Source organism: Desmodus rotundus, chromosome 3, assembly GCF_022682495.2.
Source record: "Desmodus rotundus isolate HL8 chromosome 3, HLdesRot8A.1, whole genome shotgun sequence".
Lineage (NCBI taxonomy): Eukaryota > Metazoa > Chordata > Mammalia > Chiroptera > Phyllostomidae > Desmodus > Desmodus rotundus.
Window position 1 is genome coordinate 179,442,066 of NC_071389.1, and position 21,170 is coordinate 179,463,235.

General features: G+C 37.1%; 1 protein-coding gene across 6 annotated transcripts in view; it reads right to left on the minus strand.

Moving 5' to 3' along the window:
- The window catches only part of RIMKLB (ribosomal modification protein rimK like family member B), a 112,969-nt gene that overhangs the window by 7,129 nt on the left and 84,670 nt on the right, over positions 1 to 21,170 (minus strand). For all 6 annotated transcript variants that reach the window (XM_045186912.2, XM_045186915.2, XM_045186914.3 and 3 more), the window contains 2 exons: positions 16,727 to 16,957; positions 378 to 608 (listed from right to left, as the gene is read on the minus strand). In XM_045186912.2, coding sequence (XP_045042847.1) covers positions 378 to 608; positions 16,727 to 16,901 — 406 coding nt within the window. In that variant the 5' untranslated portion in view covers positions 16,902 to 16,957. The remainder of the gene's footprint in view (positions 1 to 377; positions 609 to 16,726; positions 16,958 to 21,170) is intronic.

Below are 21,170 nucleotides of genomic sequence, written 5' to 3' on the forward strand. Positions count from 1 at the left end.
TTGCCTTTTTTTGTAATAAAGTTTTACTGAAACACAGCTACACTCATCTGTTTAAACATTTTCTATAGCAGCTTTCATACTACAACAGCATTATTGAGAGTCACAAGAGAGAATGTCGGGCCTGGAAAACTCAAAAATTTACTATTTGACCCTTTACAGGAGAAGTTTGCTAAGTTTATTCTATCCATACCATGGAACCAATCTTAAGACATGACTCATAATTCTGCCCAGTTTGTTAATACACAAAGTTACTTCTAGAAGAAGTGCTTTCATGTTCACCAATTTCCTTATATCACATAACCCTATCAGCTTAGCATGGCTCTCAAAATTGACAGTTCTCTAACACGTAAGCTATAAATTCTTATTAGTGAACGAACCATAAGAGAAAGTATCTGGCAGAGGAACACCATGGCCAGCCAACTCTTGAAACGTCCAGAACTTATTCACACAGTTCAGGATGGCTTGCGGTCGGTTCATCAACCGGCATCCCATCTTCTCTAGGTGGCGCAAAACAGTGATGTCGCTATCACTTTGTACCCAAGGGGTCGGTACTCTCACTACCACTACCTGGGGGTAGGCAGTAATTAGTTCTCCATTGATCCGAAGACCTGAAACATGCAAAAACGAAACCAAAACCATTAAAATTAAATATATAATAAAAGAGAAGAACAGAAATATTCCACAGCTTGAGTCACAAAATTAAACGTACAAAGTTTTTAACATTTCATTGACACAAAGAGACATCCCTCCTTAAATTGTATTTCTTTGTAAAAAGAAAATTTATTGAGAAAAACTTCTGTACTGGTTAAATAAATAATTGTACATGTCAATACAAAGAAATACAATACAGCCATTAAAACAAATGTCATAACCAGAAATGGAAAAATGTTCAGATGTTGAATTAAAAAAAAAGCAAAACTAAATCTGGGAATAATTTTATCTATTTGCACATGCATAGAAAATGTATGAAAGGATAAACGATATGTCTTTCTCTGAGTATAAGTGGATGGCAAAGCAGGAAGCGGAAGACAGAATAGGGAACTTTAACACTGTGCTCCATGTAATTCTCTGTATTATTTATGTTCTTTTTAAAGTGAGCACATATGCTTTTATAAAGAAAAAAATATTTAAAAGAGAGAAGTTTCTTAAATTTTGTCCAATACCATTCTACTTAAAGAAGTCCCAAATTTTTTTTTAAAAGAGAACTATTTTCATTTATTTTTTTTAAAGGTTTTATTTATTTATTTTTAGAGAGGGGAAAGGAGGGAGAAAGTAGGAGAGAAACATCAATGTGTGGTTGCCTCTCACGTGACCGCCACTGTGGATCTGGCCCACAACCCAGGCATGTGCCCTAACTGGGAATCAAACCGCAACCCTTTGGTTCACAGCCCTGGCTGGTATAACTCAATCAACTGAGTTATACCAGCCAGGGCCAAACTATTTTCACTTAAAAATAGTTCATTTACTTGTTTATACTGTTGAAACACAAAAATACAGGAATGGGCAAAATAAGTTTAGAGTTGTGAGTATGCAAAAAACTTTATTTTTCAAACAAACAATTCTAAACCTACTTTTGCCCACCCTTGTATATAACATATTCACTCCCCATCCAACATCATAGGTACTTCGTGTTAACAGTATGTATTTTCCCCACTGTTATTCTTAGCATAGAATAATATACAATTTTTAGAATAAAGTGTTTGTATTATCTTATGTCACTTTCTCTCATTACTTAAAATTATACTATATCTTTCTATGTCAGTGCATATAGAGCTCTATTTCCCTTTTTAGGGGACTGAATGGAATTATATTTTATAAATATGCCATATGATCCATCCAATAGATATTAAGCAATTACTATGTATCAGATGCTTTTCTAAAAGTTGGGAATAGAGCTCTGGCTGGTATGGCTAAGTGGACTGAGTGACAGCCTGAGAACCTGCAAACCAAAAGGTCTCCGGTTTGATTCCCGGTCACAGCACATCCCTGGGTTGTAGGCCAGGTCCCCAGTTGGGGGCAGGCGAGAGGCAACCGATCAATGTATCTCTCACACATAGATGAGAATTTCTCTCTTTATCCCTCCCTTCCCTATCTCTAAAAATAAAAACTTTAAAAATTGGGGATAGATTGGTAAATAAGGCAGACAAGGTACTTACTGTCCCATGAAGGAGAGACTATTCTATAACATGACAGCTGTCTGTCAGAAACTTGTGCTAGATCCAACCAAGAACAGAGACTGCTTCCCTAAACCCCTCACAGATTGACCAACCCTTCCCCTGTGCTCCAGGCATGCAGGTTCCTGGAACAGACCCTTGCCCTCCCCAGGTCAAGTATATAAGGCATTTCCCCTTATCTGAGGCAGGTCACACCCCAGTACCCCTATCCATCCTGCCCTATCATATATAACCCTATAGTGCCTGCTATGACATGCTTCATATAGGTAAGTTCCCTTAATAAGCTCAATGTAATACTACAGTTGTCGGCCTCTTTCTTCAGTTCCTAGGTCCTGGGAATGTTTAAGTTAACAAGTAGCTGCACTCAAGAAGCACTGATTCTAGTGGGAGAGACTCTTAAGTATTAATTTTTATGGTATTAGCTTTTAAACATGGTAGAAATTCTAACACAGGAGAAACTGGTGAAAGGTAATGTCTGAGTTAAGAGCATAAGCCTTGAGATATGTGTTTGTTTAAAGCAAAGAGAAATGACACTTCAAAGTAAGGGTGCAGCAGAAATCATAGGGCAAAAAGGGCAGTAAGAGCAATGGCTGCCTCAATTGTAACTTCTAATCATGTAATGTGTAAAAGATAAGGTTGGTCAGGTTGAGGTGAGGGTGTCAAATATGTGGAGCCACAAACTTTCACGATATAATTGACATATAATGTATTGATTTTAGGTGTACAACATAATGATTCAATATTTGTATACATTGTGAAATTATCACCACAATAAATTTAGTTGACATCTGGCACTCACATAGTTTAACAACTTTTTTCTTTTGATGAGAACTTTTAAGATTTATTCTCTTGGCAATTTTTAAATATACAATACACTACTACTGTTAACTTCAGTCACCATGCTATACATTTCATCCACAGGACCTATTTATCTTCCAACTAGAAGTCTGTATCTTTTGACCACATTCGCCAATTGCCCCCACACCATCCCATACCATCTCTCCATCACCTGCCTCTGGCCACCATCAAAATGTTCTCTGTATCACAGACTTCGGTCCTGCATATTAGTGAGATCATACAATATTTGTCTTTCTCTGTCTGACTCTCAAGGTCCATCCACGGTGTCACAAATGGCAGGATTTCTTTCCTATGGCTAGATAATATTCCATTATATATACACACATGTTCTTTATCCACCCACCCATTTAAACTTAGTTTATTTCCACGTCTTAGCTATTGTAAAAAATGCTGCAATGGGGGTGCAGGCATATCTTCAAGGCAGTGATTTAATTTCCTTCAGGTAAATACTCAGAAGTGTGACAGTCTGGTCTGACCTTGCATAGAGGCACCCTAGCCAGCAAGATAGGATATCAGAACAAACAGACCAGGGTAGGACGGCAGCCAAGTAATTGGTCAGGGACAGAATAGTTCCCAGAACTAGAGTTAGAAAGCCATGGAAGAATCCCAGGAACCAGAGAGCCGTGGGATAGAAACACCCAAGAAGAGAAGGGAGGAAGTAGAAGAATTCAAAGTAACCAATTAGGAGACTACTTCCCCACAGGGGGGTTCTTTAAAAACCCTGCACAGAACCACCCTGATGGGAACTGGTCTGAGCTGAGAACTGGCCTCAGCTCGACTGCTTTCTCTCCCTCGCTCCTGAGGGACCCCTTGCTTTACTATTAGCTCGCTGTCTTGTTGTGGTTCCTCCACAGCTCTGATCTCACAAAGTGGAGTTGCTCCACAAATTCTGAGATGAAGAGTTTACATAACTGTTCTGATTAAGATAACTGAGGATGTGTGAATATTGTCTGTTGATATTTTACAGCGTCTCTGCCCCCTGTATGGCAGGGTCTAGGAACATTTCCCATGCTCCCTTGCAGGCAGAATTCTGTGGTGAAAATCCATCAGCCAGAGATAATTACCTAACATTTTAAAGGTAAAAGAAAAGTAGAAGTCCTTATTCTCCAGAGGCAGCTATGGGTAGGTACACGGTCCTGAGCAGATGTGAGATTCTACCAGTGGCTTCAGGCTTCTTACAATCATTCACTGTGCTGCAGCTGCTACAGGCATCTCAAGATCAGCAGCAGCAGGTTTCTGCAATCCTACATTTATTCTCATTTCTTAGGCTTCAGCACTGAATTACCTCGACAGTCACTCAAAAAAAAAATCTAAAGAGTATTTTTTTTTTAATAGGAAAAAACCCTAGTGACCAGATTGGAAGTATGAAAAGTCTGAGACTAAGACATAAAGAATGGGAAAGCTGGAAAGGGAAGCCAGTTTAGGACAGAAGATGCTGACTTTGGATCTAGATATAAAAGGTTTTGGTAATAACTCAAGGATATCAAAGTAGAACTATTACACATATGTGTATGTAATTCATATTGGTAGTATTGAGTGTGTTTATTTAGTTGTGGGTACCAGCCCAAGATGTAATAGCTAAAGAAATCAGGATATACAGGCTGAAAAATGAAAGGAATTAACAGAGAAATCTAGAACCAAGATTTTGTGAATCTCATTAACAAAATAAAAACCTGAGGAAAAAAGTAGTCAAAAAACTAGGGAAATATAGTGCTGAATACTATTGGGAAAGATAAGAGAAGTCAGCATTATCAGTGGAGAATGATCAAACTCATTAAATAAAACAGAGGTAACAAAAAGATTGAGTTTTGAGAAAGGCTTGAGTGATTAGGAAAAGATACACTATCAACTGTCAAGAAAAAAATTCAACCATTACTTTATTTTCTCATTTTCCTAAATTGGAAACAGCTCTTGCTCTTTTTAAGAAATGGGATAAAAGAAAGCAATGAAGCTATTCCATGCTCAGGCCATATCACCAGTGAGGACCACCTATCTGCTGCACCAGGAAATGGAAACATGGGAGTACTTTATACAAGTGCAGTCAGACTTTGTACTATTGAGGTACTACTGACGATGGAAAGAAATCCAATGCTTCCAGCAACAGAAACACACACTTTGTTATTCTAGGCCAGCAAAAGGTCATCCAAGGCTGGAAAGAAGAGCAGGTACAGAAGAATGTGAGCCAAAGCAAGCAAAGTGACATCTCTTATGACTGTACTGATCTTTTGGGCACTCTTGGCAAATGCCACTGTTTAAGAATCCATTCTTATAAGTACATGCCTTTCCCATCTGCTTAGATTTCTAACGACGTATTTTGTGTTTCCTATCAAAATATCCTCCTTTAACATCCTCAGTAATCCTGTTTCCCTCCAGTTTATTTCCAAGTCTTATCTAGCTATTAATCCTAAGCAGAGACAGAATTTTTTTCTTAAAAGGTAAGTTCTTTTGGGAATGATGAAGAACCAATAAAATTCCTTTCCCAGACCCTCATCAGTGGAACAGAAAGAAACAACAGAAGACTACTATCTGTAATTGTGTGCCTCATTATCACTGAGGATTGCCTCACTGCAGCTGACAGTCATGTGTTCTAAAATGAGGGCAAACAGGTGAACAGTTTTTTTAGTTCAAATAAATGGAATATAATTTTTTTGAAAAAGCAGAAAAGGCGAAAGAGGGAGAAATAGAAAGCAAGCAAACAAGCAGTCATAGCTGTCCATTTGTAATGCATTTTTCTGTCTTCAAACAATATAATAATTACCTGAGGTCACGGTGCCAACTCTATCACAATAATTAGCAAAAGGAGGTTAAGATATATCAAATTTAGAGAATGCTAATGACACTAGCTATAATTCACCTCCTTAGACTTCACAAATGCTGACTGACATTCAAGCTCTGCGTGTTTAAATACATTCTTTATAGCTTTCCTAAGATAGTAAAAAAAAATTGGCTCAAGAGAAATTCTTCACAAAATTGATAAACAAAAAGATAAAATACCTTCAAGGGGCTCATCCACTTATCCATCCATTCAAAAATATTTGCTGAGCAGCTACCTTAAGATACTCTGAAACTTGGGACAAAATCCTAGCCCCACTTGAGGGATTTTGAGGAAGAGGATAGAAGAGGGGATATACATGTAAAGTACTTAATAATATATGATTGATACATGTCAAGACCTTAATAATTATTAGCAGCTTTCCATTACTCTAAGTTTACAATGGTGAATGGGGTAGGTTGCTGGCAAATGGTAACTGTTAGTTTCTAGCAATACGACTAGAGAGAATCCTTCTGTCCTCAACCCCCAATCAAACACATCTGGTGTATTTAATTTGATGCCTAAGAGCTCACTTCTATTTTGCTAATGTAGCATAAAAACTTGTTTTTATTTTTTCCTTACTATTATCCTGATGTGATTTGAAAATTAAAAGCTGAAATAATATATCTAACCTATTATGTTTTCTTTACCCAAAAACTAGCAATTTTTACTGAAATGGTAAAGAAAAGCTGTATAGAAGGTAAATGGGGAAATATGTAATTATATAGTCACTATTAATGAAGCCAACCATAAACATTTATTGTAGTCTTCTGGCAACAGACTACTGTAGAAGAGGGAAGAAAGGAAGCAAAGCATCTTGATAATATAGGCAAAGCTTCTTTTAAATGTTAAGCCCCTCTGTCCGCTTTGAAAAAGGATAAACTTCTTTTTAACAGTGGCTTCAGGGTAAAGACAAATATTTCTATCAATCTGTTCTACCCAACTTTCAGCAATCACAACAGCATGATATCAAACTTTCTGAATACAGCTCTAAGTAAATACGAGTAAAAATATATAAATGTAAACACACTTATAAAACCATATAATTTCAAATAAATGTATTATAAATATTAATGAACATAAACTAAAAGCTATGGAGTAATAAATAACAAAGGGGGAGGACTACATTAAACTCCTTAAATACTGAACATTATGAAGAAAACTACTGGGAAAGTAGGAGATTCAGATTCTTCCCTCAAATGTTTCACTCAGATCCCAAATAGCAAAGGGATAATGATGAGGAGGTAGCAGAGGCCACAACAGAATATGAGCAGATCTTTACAAGATACCTGCTGGCATGGGAATAACAATGATCCCACATCTGATTCAAATCCTAGATCTGCCACTTATCCATTGTATAACCTCCGGCAGGTTACTTAACCTCGTTGTGCCTCAGGTTCCTCATCTGTAAATTGGGTATAGTAACAGTAGTTCCTTCATGGAGTTGAAGTGAAGATTAACTAAGTTAACATTAGTTTAGAAGTGCCTGGCAGATAGTAAGTACATAATAACTCTTAATCATCAATATCATCCATCATCCCCTTTTGCAAATGGGAAGGAAATAGAGAAAGTGAGTACCCTGAGATTAAGAATCTGACCATCTTGTTCACTGCTATATCCTCAGCACCATCTGGCACATAATAAGTGCTCAATTATGAAACCTGAACTTGTCTCACAGTTTTTAAGAAGCAGAGCAGGTGTTTAAGCCCTGGACTCAGTCTGAAGCACTATGGACTAAAACAAGATTGTCGCTATAAATGCTGCAGAAAAACTACTCAACTCAAACTCAAAACACCAATGGAAAATCAAATCACATTAATATCTAAATACCCAAAGTAGAAAAAAGAAAATTTAAAAAGAGCAGAAATTAATGGAATAGAAAGCAAGCATGAATAGAAAATACCAGACAAGCCAAAAGTTGGTTCCTAGAAAACATAAATTTGTTAGCTCTCTGATAAAACTGATCTAGAAAAAAAAAAAAAAAAGAAACTTAGATAAAATGTACAAAAGTTCCTGGAAAAATACAATTTATCAAAATGGCCACAAGAAATACAGAATATGGCCCTGGCTGGGTGACTTGGTTGGACCATCATCCCATACACCAAAAGGTTGTGGGATTGATCCCGGTTAGGGCACATATGGAGGCAACCCATTGATGTTTCTCTCTAACCTCTCTCTCCCTCCCTCACCCTTCCTCTCTCTATAACATCAATAAAAAAAAAAAAAAATCCTTGGGTGAGGATTAAAAAAATGTATAATCTGAATAATCCAGTAATCACTAAAGAAAATTAACCATTAATTAAAATCTTTCCACAAAGAAATGTCTAGGCAAAAACGGCTTTTAAAAGTAAATTCCACCATTCATTTAAGGAAGAAATAAAACCAACATGACACAATTCTTCCAGAAAATGGAGAGAAACAACAATAAAAGCCACTCCCTAGCCTGTTATAAAACAGGACAACATAACTTAGCAGAAACTGACAATGACATTTCAAGAAAGGAAAGATACATGACAATTTCACTCAAACAATAAATACCAAAATATTCAATGAAATATTAATATACCCAGCTATATAACAACAATCTTAAGCAAGTTTAATTTATTCCAAAAATTTAAATTGCTTTAACTTGTAAATACCAATCGTGTAATTTGCAATACAGTAAAAAGAAACATGACCATTCAATAGATGTATAGAGGCTATTTGATAAAATTCAAGTATTCAGGATTATAAAAAACCCTTTAGGATACTTGGAGTAGAAAAAAACTTCCTTAATATGATAAAGGATATCTTAAAAATCCTCCAAGTCATATGCTTAATGGTCTAATGTTAAAAGCTTTCCTCTGGGCCCAGAAATGGACTCGGATGCCCACTGTAACTATTTCATCTAACATTGTCCCAGAGGTCCTATTTGGTGCAATCAGTCAAGAAAAGAAAGTGAGATGTAAAAATTGGAAAGGAAATCTAAAACTCTGATTACTTGCAGATAACACTTTTTTTGAAAGCACACAATCCAAAAGAATCTATCACAAATTATTGAAATAAGTGAGCTACTGTCAATACACTGTATAAAACAGAACCAGCAACAATGAGTTAGAAATAAAAGAATTTTAATTGTGCCATTTACAACTGAAGAAAAAACATAAAATTCGCAGGAATAAGATGCATTTAGTAAGATGTGCAAGACTTCTGGGGTAAAATTATAAAATGTTACAGATATTAAAGACAAGGAAGGAGGAGTGTGATAGAGAGACAGAGACAAAGACTGACCACGCACGCATTCACATATTGGAAGATACAACAGTATGTGTCATTTCTTCTCAAATTGATCTATAAATTCAACACAATTCTAATCAAAATTTCACATGGTATTTTTGTGGATCATGACAAGCTGACTCTAAAATGTATATATAAATGCAACAGAACATGACTAGCTAGAATTCTTAATGATGTGAGAGAATACTTACTCCACTGGATGTCATAAACTATAGTAATTAAGTCAGTGTGGTATTTGTGAAAAGAGGCACAATTAGAACAAGGAACAGAATAAACCCATCTACCGTATACACAGATAACTTGACTTATTGCAAAGGCAACACAGAAGAGCAATGGAGGTCAGTCTCCTTAGTAAAAGGTGCTGGGTCAACCAAATATTCAAATGGAAAGAAAATGAAACTTTACCATTACCTATTATCATACACAAAAATGAATTTCAGGTAGATTATAAATATGCATGTGAGTGCCAAAACAATATACTCTCTAAAAGCTGTCAAAGGGGGTATCTTCATGACCTCAGAGTTGGAAAAATTTTTTTAATACAAGGCACAAAAAGAAGTATTGTTTACAGTTGTGTAAACAATAAGATGTTAGATTACATTAAAAGTGAATTCTTCTATTTATCAAGACACCATTAAGAATATTAAAAGGCAGCCCTCACTGGTGTGGCTCAGTGGATTTAGTGCCAGCCCGTGAACCAAAGAGTCACCAATTTCAATTCCCCGTCAGGGTACACACCTGGGTTTCAAGCCAGGACCCCAGCGAGGGGCATGTGAGAGGCAACCACACACTGATGTTTCTCTCCCTTTCTCCCTCCCTTCCCTTCAGTCCAGAAAAATAAATAAAATCTTAAAAAAGGAAAAAAAAAAAAAAAAAGAACGTTAAAAGGCAAAAGCTATGGAAGCAACCCAAGTGCCCATCATTAGGCAAGTGGATAAAAAAGCTTTGCCACATATTTATAATGGAACATTACGAAACCGTAACAAAGAATAAAATCTTACCTTTTGTAACAGAAGGTATTATGCTATGTTAAATAAGTCAATATATGTGGAATCTAAAGAATATAAATGAACAAACAAAACAGAAACAGACTCATAGAGAGAACCGACTGATGGTTGCCAGAGAGACGGGGTTTGGGGCGGGATGAAAAAGGTGAAGGGACTGAGAAGTACAGATTGGTAGTTATGAAACAGTTATGAGGCTGTAAAGTACAACACAGAAAATATAGTCAAAAATATTGCAATAACTATGCATGGTGCCAGTTGGGGTACTAGATATAGCAGGGAAACACTTTGTAAAGTATATGAGTGTCTATGCTGTACACCTGAAACTAATACAAAATAATACTAAATGTAAACTGTAATTGAAAAAATTTTTACAATTAATTGCAAAAAAGAAAGTTAAAAGGCAAGTCACAAATGAAACATTTACAAAAGTACAATAAAATAATCAGTCCAATAGCAAAGTGGATGAAAGACTTGAATAGGCACTTTACAAGTGATGATTACCTAAACAAATATATGCAGATACTCAACCTCATTAGTGAGTGGGGACATGAAAACAATTAGGTATCACTTCATATGCACTAGAATAGCTAAAAATAAACCAACCATTATTGATGAGTATGTGGCCTTAAAAGAAAGACACTAGTAAGAGAAGAAAATTTAACCTGGTAAAGGGTATTTGCCAAGATAAAAAAAAGAACGAACATTAAGCATCAGGTTTATTTATTGGAACAAAACTGCAGCTCTCTCTTTAAGATCACGTATTAGACAAGCATGTTCACTATCATCATTTTTATTCAACATTACACTGGAGGTGCTATTTAATGTAATAAAATAAGAAAAATAAATTAAAAACAAAGCAACTAGAAAATTGTCACTTTCATATATCTGCATCAGATACCGTATAGAATATGGTGGAAGAAAAAAGCGAGAGACAGAGGAGTATTTATAGTATACTACCTTATATACAGAAAAAGAAGAGAAATATAAATGTAACCCAAGCTCTGAAGACAGACCACCTGATTTTAAATCTTGGCTCCAGCACTTACTGTCCTTACAATCTTGAGCAAACCATTTAACCAATCTAGGGTTTCATTTTCTCTTTTGTAAAATAAAGACAATAATAGTAACTATCTCATCAGATTATTACCAGAATTAAATGAGTTATTTGTTTAAAAAAAAAGCAAAAAAAAGCTCTGAATACTGCTATTGTGTTTGTAACAGAAATATAATTTTAAAACTTGAATTCTAAGAAGTGAGACAAATTTTCCTGGGCTTTTCCTAGCTCAACTTAGTATCTACACTCATTACTCTAAATTCTTTCATGGCTTGTCACTTGTGTACCTCTGAGAGAGAGGTCTTAGAGAATCAAGTCATTCAATTTCACAACTGCCAAAAAGTATTGTGCATAAACAGAAGAAGAATAACATGTTTTTCTGCTACCAATAAGTAACTATCATTTACTGAATATTTACTATGTGTCAGATTCCATACCAGGGCAATTACACACATCCCAAGTAATCCTGAACACATTATAAAGTAGGCTTTTTAATTTTTATTCCAAGAACTCCCAGTCAATATGGAGGCGTAGATAGACACATTTTGCTTTCTCGCACAACCAAAAGGAGGACAATAACAAATTAAAAAAAAAAAACACAGAACTGCCAGAAAATCAAACTCTGTGGAAGTCTGACAACCAAGGAGTTAAAGGAGAAACATTCATTTAGACCGGTAGGAGGGGCGAAGATGGGCAGCTGTGGTGGACAGGCAAGGCAAGGCAGTGGCTGGTGGACTGGGGGGTCCCACATTCATATGCAGATAAGCCAGAAAGAACAACTGGGGAGAAAGACAGACCTAGCAATCCAGGGTTCCAGCGCAGGAAATTAAAACCTCAAAACCTCTGGCTGTAAAAATCTGTGGTGGGTGAGGTGGTGGGAGAAACTCTGAGCCTCACAGGACAGTTCATTACAGACAACCATAGGGTCCTAGAAGGTACACAAACCCACCCACCTGGGAATCAGCACCAGAAGGGCCCAATTTGCTTGTGGGTAGCAGAGGGAGTGACTGAAAGCCAGCCAGGAGCCCAGCAAACAGCATTCTGTTCTCTTTGACCCCTCCCTCCACATGCAGCACCACAACGCAGCTGTGGGTTGCCCTGTCCTGACAAATACCTAAGGCTCTGACCCTTACAACATAATAGGTGTGCCAAGACGAAGAAATATGGCCCAAGTGAAAGAAGATCAAAACTTCAGAAGAAGAACTAAGCAACGAGCACATGGCCAACCTATCAGGTACAGAGTTCAAAACACTGGTAATCAGGATACTCACAGAAATGACTGAGTACAGACATAAAACAGAGGAAGAAGTGAAGGCTATGCAAAGTGAAATAAAGAAAAATATACAGGGAACCAAGAAGGGAAGGAAACTGGGTCACAAATCAGTAAGTTGCAACAGAAGGAATAAACAAACATCCAACTGGAATAGAATGAAGAAATAAGAATTCAAAAAAATGAGGAGAGGCTTAGGAACCTCTGGGACAATCGCAAATGTTCCAACATCCAAATCACAGGGGTGCCAGAAGAGGAGAGCAAGAAATTGTAAACTTATCTGAAAACATAATGAATGAGAACTTCCCCAATCTGGCAAAGGAAATAGACATACAAGTCTAGGAAGCTCAGAGAATCACAAACAAGTTGGATTCAAGGAAGAACACACCAAGACACATAATAATTAAATTACCCAAGATTAAAGATAAGGAGAAAATCTTAAAAGCAGCAAGAGAAAAGAAGAGAGTTACCTATGAAGGAGGTCCCAAGACTATCAGTTGATTTCTTAAAAGAAACCTTGCTGGAAAGAAGTATTCGAAGCCATGAAAGGCAAGGACCTACATCCAAGATTACTCTACCCAGCAAAGCTATCATTTAGAATGGGAGGGCAGATAAAGTGTTTCCCAGATAAGGTCAAGTTAAAGGAGTTCATCATCGCCAACCCCTTATTATATGAAAGGTTAAAGGGACTTATCCAAGAAAAAGCAGATCAAATCTATGAACAGTAAAATGACAACAAACTCACAAATATCAACAACTGAACCTAGAAGAAAAAACAAACTAAGCAAACAACTAGAACAGGAACAGAATCACAGAAATGGAGATTACATAGAGGGTTATCAGTGGGGAGGAAGTGAGGGAAGAATGGGAGAAAAGATACAGGGAATAAGAAGCATAATTGGTAGGTACAAAATAGACAGGGGAGGTTAAGAATACTATAGGAAATGGAGAAGCTAAAGAACTTATATGTACAACCCATGGACATGAACTAAGGAGGGGGGATGGGGGTGGGAGGGGGTGTGCAGGATGGAGGGGAATAAAGGGGGGGAAATGGGACAACTGTAATAGCATAATCAATAATATATTTTTTAAAAAAGACTAAAAGTGATGGTTATAATGTACAGCATTATACCTACTCTCTGCCTAGTTGAGAGACTAGGTTATCTTCAGCCTAGTTGATTTGCTTTGTACATTTTCCTTTGTAAATTTTAATAACAAGTGTTTAATTTACTTATTTCTTTTTAGACCTTATTTATTTTTTAGAGACAGAGGAATGGAGGGAGAAAGAGAGGGAAATATCAATCAGTTGCCTCTCACAGCACCCCGACCAGGGGCTGAACCTTCAACCAAGGCATGTGCCCTGACCAAGAATCTACCTGCATCCTTTCACTTTGCAGGATGACACCCAAACAATGAAGCCACACCAGTCAGTCAGGGCTAATTTACTTATTTCTTAGATGTAAAGCCTGGGAGATTATTTGTATAATGGCCTACAATTATATATCGTAACTTTGTACATATGGATTGATTGGGACCCTATACAATCTAAAACACAGACAGACATTCAAAGACATTTCTTAAGTGTTCCCTCTATGAAAAGGGGGCTGGAGGGAGACTCCACAAATGTAGAGGCATTTCAAGTACACACCAACACACATCACTGCAAAATATGGAAGAGGGAATTTCTCAAATGGAAATCCATGTAATGTTAGCAAAAAAATTAGGGGGGTAAGGAATAAATACTTAAGGAAGAATGTACCACAGGCCAGGAAATGAACAAGCAACGTTATCTACAGTACATTTAGTACTTACAATTTAATAACATTTTGTGGGACAATTTTGGTTATCTTTGATAACAGCATTTAGGGAGCAGAGAGACCAGGGATACTTTTAACACTTCACCACTATCTCGTCACACACCATAACCAAGGGAATTACTTTGACATTCAACTTATAAATAAGGACCTGCTTATTCACAGGGTGGGGCAAAAGTAAGTTTACAGTTGTGAGTACATGAAAACAGAGTTTACTTTTGTATTATTATTAATTATTGTATTATGTTCTATATGAACTGTACACCTACTTTTCCCCCCACCCTGTATCTGCAAGAATGTCATGTTGTCTAGTTTATCTCACTTCAATGTCTAGCATTTATCACAGTAACTTTTATTCATACAGCTATGTTCTAATGTATACTAACATCACATATAAAACTGTAGTCATTTCCAAAAGCAATTTGACCTTTAATGTGAATGACTTCAAAGCATTAGAGGCACAACTAATCCAATTTCTTCACTTTCCCGAACTACTTTGGAAAGGGATAGGCAATCACTCTGATAAGACAGGTATAACCACTTGGTGCTAGCAGAGAGGCTAAAATTTCATTCAAGCATCTCACTGAAGAATAATGAAAATGTAGATGGATTTAGCATTTAGACTAAATATAATCAAAGCTACCTACTTCTTTAATGGGAGGAGGGAGATGAATTCCTAGGAGAAAAGATATTTCCTCCTGATGACTGAAGATACTAAATGTTTTTCCTTTAATATTGAACAGCTTATTTTCTAACTTAAGGAAATACCCAACTATACATCCCACTGTCCAGCTGGGTTGGGAATGACAATCTCAAATTCCCAAAAGATTAAGTAGAAAGCTGCTCAACCTGGCCATTCCTTGTCTAATTAACCCTAACCCTAACCCTAAATTGTTTAAAATGAAAACAATCACACTGGAGAGACTATTTGAAAAGGGTACTACCTTTCTGGAACAGTTAGGCAATGAACGGTAATTCCTCCTCTAGGAATTTATGGCAAAGGAATCCTACTTAAGGGCAATGCATATATACTGTTCCTCTCACTCTACCCTTGGAATAACAGCTACTCATCCTTCAGGTTTTAGTACCACTTCCTTGATGAGGCCTTCTCTGACCTCCCAATCTAATGAGATTTATTGGTGTACTCTCTCATATCACACTGTACTTTCCTTTTATAACACTTGTGTGTAACTATTTCTTTGACTTTTGCATAACGTCCAGGTCTTCCATTTAGCTTAAAAAAGACAAGAACCAATGGACTATTATATTTTGCTAAACTCTACATCTCTCGGTGCCTAATACAGTAATCTTGGCACACAGATGACATTCACTTGACATGTGAAAAACATTTAAAAAACAGTATGTATATTATAAATCTATATGTATATGTGTGATCAATATATGAATGGCAAAATTTCAGATAATATTTGATTTAATCTTTACATTTGGTATTTTTATGTCATTTGTATAATTTAAAATATATAAAGCTATTAGTATTTTATAAAAGAAAAAAAAGACATAAACCTACTGTGCCTATTGCTATGCTTTGTATCCAGTAGGTCTCTCAAATTGTTAACTAAGAGCAAACATCCAGGGAAATATTTAAGAAATAAATGTCCAGAATAAATTAAAATGTTTTAATTATATGAAATAACTGTTATTCAGAGATAAGTTTATCTACTGATGCAACAAGGAAAAAAGTGCCAAAGAGCCAGAATTAGCCCAATGAATTAAGTCCAGAAGACCTAATGGATTCGCTGGTTAAATCCACCAAATATTTAAAGAGCTAATACCTGAATGGTTGCCGATTCAATTCTTGGTTAAGGCACATGCTTGGGTTTCAGGTTCAGTCCTCACCTGGGGTATGTACCAGAGGCAACCAATAGATTCTCTTTCTCCCTCCCATCCCCTCTCTCTTAAACAAATAAATAGCCCTGGCTGGTGTGGCTCAGTGGATCGAGCACTGGCCTGTGAACCAAAAGATCGCTAGTTCAATTGCCCACCAGGGCACATGCCTGGGTTGCGGTTGTATGAGAAGCAACCAATTGATGTTTCTCTCGCACATTGATGTTTTTCTCCCTCTTTTTTCTCCTCCCTTCCCCTCTCACTAAAAATAAATAAATAAAATCTAAAAAAAAGTAAGAATCACACGGATTTCGATTCATTTACTAAAAGGACCCCCCCTTATAAATAATGAAGTATTTTAAAATTGTAAGATCGTAATAATAGAAGACAACTAGTAGGTTATCTTTAATTCCCCTCCCAATTATTTCCTAAATAATAAGGGGTTTAATAAATACCAATGCTTTCATTTTTTTCAGAAAGTATACTAGATTTTAGGATTAGCTAATACTTAGTATGCTAAGGCCATTATTGATGCCTTTGTCCTATTTATTCCTGAAACACACAGAGTCACCATATACTAAGTAAAAATCCAAAAAATTACTTAGTACAGACTTACCCAAGTTTCCTTGCTCAATTGTCAGCACCACTTCATCCATCACCACAGCCCTAAAGTCCAGTTCCTCCTCACAACACTTGGCCTTTAATGCTCGTAAAATCTCTTTTTGGGGATAGTCTTCCCTGATTCGACGATCTGTCAAAAACCACAATTTGGCAGCCACAGAGCTACACATCTTGATCTTCTTATTCTTCCTCTTCTTGATTATTTCTTCCTGAATGTATACTTTTTCTGGATGGAAGAGAAAATACACATACAAATCAAGAAATCTACTTAATTTCTGGTTTTCACAGAAATAAATGCCATGATTACACACTAACTATACAAACAGGGTAACAGGGTAATATTACAACTTTTCCCCTTTTGTTCAAATTAAAAATTTTTATGCCATTAGAAATATGGAAACTGATAACCTGCCCTGAAATAAGATTTCTCCACTTTTCACTGGGGAAGCTAGCACTATAGTTTTATAATTACAGCAGGTCACTTATCACATGCTTTCACTGCCATTCCCTATATTATATATTGTCTAGGATATGCTTTAATCTGATTACCTATTAATTTATCCCCTCCAGCAAAATGCAAATCCCATCTTTTTTTTTTTAATTTATTTTTTATTGTTATTCAATTACAGTTGTATGCCTTTTCTCCCCTTCCCTCCCCCCACCCCGGCTGAACCCACCTCCCTCCCCCACTCCCACCATCCCCTCCCCCCATTTTGTCCATGTGTCCTTTATAATAGTTCCTGCAATTCCCTCTTCCCACTGTCCCCACCTCACTCCCCCCTGGCCACTGCTAGACAGTTCCCCCCCTCAATGTCTCTGGTGGTATTTTGTTTGCTTTTTTTTTTTGTTGCAAATCCCATCTTGATATAAAATACAGACTGCAATCATCAATAACATATTCCCAAAGCTCTCCCATAACTACAAACTCCAGTCCATTCACTAAAATTTGTTTATTCCAATCAGAACAACATGCTCTTATTGTTTTTATTTTCCTTAAACAGAATTTTTAAAAATAAACACATCTTGTTTACTAGCATGCGAAAAAGGACATTCTTCTATAAACAGTTTTGCTTCTCTGAGTTTACATTATGAGCAAGATAACAGTTGAAAATCATTTTCCTGAGAAATAAAAAGTTGTAAGTTTTACTAAAAAATGTAACAGGTGATTTCAACAGAAGAAAACTTTTTTTCAAAAATAAAATTTCTATTATTATTCCAGATGACAGGGCAAACCTAACAGAGAAGGAAAGAACAAGGGCAAGGACAAGAGAAAGCAATGACCATACAGATAGATGACTTCCAGCATACCAGCAGCTAGAACTGGTGCTTCATGCACCATTCATTTGCCCTCCAGGATCTCAGCCAGAAGGGCCTGCTCCACAGACACACAATATAGGACAGATGTGCTACACACATACACACAAACCTTGGCCTGCCATGTCTGCCCCATGACCTCAAAGATACCACTCATTGGAAAGCAGGGAAGGAATAAAGTAACATGGGACATATGCGGGAGAGAGGGGCTTATAGCTGTGGAGAAGCAACGAAGGGTTGAGCTCTCAGCCACTGTGAAGCATCAGGCTAAGACTCACGTAACCTACAAAGGGGATGCCTCATGCCCAAAGCCTCCTGGCTCTCCGTGCCACTGTTCCACAGCTATAATCAAGAACATACTCGAACCATAGGTAAGGTACAGTAATAACTCAACTTACACACTAGAAGATAGGATGTGGCCTTACAGAGCCTCCCAGGCCACTAGGAAGGATCTCACTCAGAAGGAAAGGCTCCACAAAAGAAAAGTCAAACCACAGTACCTAATATAGAGATCCCAGTTTTACTTGAGAGGCTTAACTGTAAAAATGTCCCTATGTGTTTATATTGGGTAGTTTCTGAAACACCTTGTCCTTGACCTCCAAAACTCCAAATCCATCTATGTGCCTCCCCTGACATTTAGTTCTTGAACACCGTCTATTCACCAATATGATTGAATTTCATTGTGTAAAACTACACAGCAGTTGTGGCCCCAAGAAAAATCAGAATGAGATAGTACAGCCACAAGCAACTGGAAAGCAGGAATATTCTTCCAATACCGACATGTCATCTCTCAAAAAATGCCCAGGCTGCAACATGGTGTTTTCAGTGATTCTATAGTCAGACAACAAAAAGCATTCCAGGACTGCAGTCTCACACAGTTCTGCAGCAACTCCAGAGAGATGAAGCACAAGAGCATCCCATCTTGTCTGGCTTCACGGCATCATAAAGTTTAAGTGTTTCTATACTGGCATGCAACAAACAACTGCAGGTTCAGATTAGGCTCCCCAACTCCTTTTATTTTCTTTTTAATGGGCTCAAATTCTCTTAATCCTGGGGTTCTATCAAAGAACATGACGTTCCCTCTCTGGAAGAGCTGAAGCAAAACTAAAGATATCATTTGCCACAACTGGACCACATCCTTTTAGAAGGGATGCCTGCACCCGAATGTGGAACTGAAAGAATGCTCTTGCCCTACAAAAGATGACTATGAAAGAGGCAGAGGCTGTGTTGAAGAGGTCCAACATCAGTGTCAATAGCTATGGTTTCTCAAAGACTACTAAGTGGCAGGCAACATGGCAGAATCATCACCTCACTTGGAACTGAGGTATCTTTGGTCATATGGAATACATTTTCTTTAGCAGCTTCAAAACATTCATGAGTTATATCTTGTTTTTCATGTAAATATTCATAGAGGTATGCCATATTGTGTTCCAACTTATTATTCCTGTAACCCCAGTAGATGACATCCCCAGTTTGTAAAGGGCACATCTACTTCTTAACAACCTTCAGCTTATAATTAAGGTGCCATTGGTGCTGGCATCTTCAAGTGACACCTGCCTAGACTTCTTACCCACTATAATTTTAGTGATCTCCAGAGACCAGCTTATGGCCAGGGAATAAAAAGGCACAACCTCTCCTCTGCCCAATGGCCCACTCCTATTTCCCCAGGATGAGTGGCTGGCCATCCTCAGTGCCCAAAGCTGCTGCTGCAGAGGCTGCTTGACTTTTTAAGGCTGCTCCACTGAGATTCACATCTAACCATACCCAAGAAATGGTCAGGTGAAGACTCTCCACCCCCAAAGGCAATTCACCCCCATCACCATCCCCACCCTGACCCCTGTGGCCTAGCTACCAATGCCTTCCTGTGGGCCAGAGAGGGACCAGGAGGTTGACACCCCTTCCGATGGCCTCTTCCTCCCATTATTTAAAAACATCTATTTTTCCAGTTTTTCCACCTATTAATATCAAAAAAAGAGAAAAAACAAAAAAGTCTGTAAGAAGTCAAAAGCATAAACAGTAAATTTACACAGTCCTGAAGCCCAAAAGTACACACACAAAAAACGATAATCCCGAGTCTTAAAAATCAAGTTCAAATTTTATATTCACTTTTAAAATACAGAAAAGAGTCTGTAAAATAAAGTGTTTTTCCCCCTCTGACATTTAAAAAAGTTGGTTTGGTTACCCAATAAAGTATCTGTGAGAAAACAGTTTACTCTCAATCATGTAAAATAAATATAGCGACTGCAAATGCTGTCTATATATACACAAAAATGTCTCCTCTTAATATATTAATTCAGATCAACTAATTTCTATCCTCTATTTCTTTATTTCCCTCAGAGTATCAAGAAGAACAACGTACATGTAAATATCAGATATCAAATAAATGCTACTGGTTAACTGATAAAAGTAGTTTTGAAATAAAAAGAAATTCAAAGACAATTTGCTTTTATATTAGAGATAGTTTTCCCATGAAAACTTCTGGATAGGCACACCATTTTTAAAAAATCACTGTCACCCTGGCTGTTGTGGCTTAGGGGACTGGGCGCCAGCCTGCAAACCAAAAGGTCACCAGTTCAATTGCTGGTCAGGGCACATGCCTGGGTTGCAGGCCAAGTAGCCGGTTGGGGGCATGCAAGAAGCAACCAGTTGATGTTTCTCTCCCTCTCTTTCTCCCTCCCTTCCCTTCTAAAAATAAATAAAATCTTTTTTAAAATAAAAATTTAAAAATGAATAAATAATTACTTATCTTCAAATAGCCTAGGCAAAGCTAATTAAGTGGGAATCATAAATAAAGCAATTCATTCATTTTTCTTGTGAGGTCCCTTCCCAATGGTAATTATCCTGGTAGGAAAAAAGCAAAATCACAATCTACCATGAAGACACTAAGGCACCTCTTAGTACTGTTAGGAAAATTCTTTATTCTAGATAAGACATGGCATATGAACCCAGAATCAAAAGACTAAAACAGAATAAAGTTAGGAGAAAAAAAATGAATACTAATACACAAACTAAAATTTACTCCACTTGGCAATTTCTACAGATGTACTTTCAATGACATCATTCTGTCTTGGATGTGAAACTGGATCAGGTTTGTAGATAAAAATAACAAACATGTGTATCTGGAG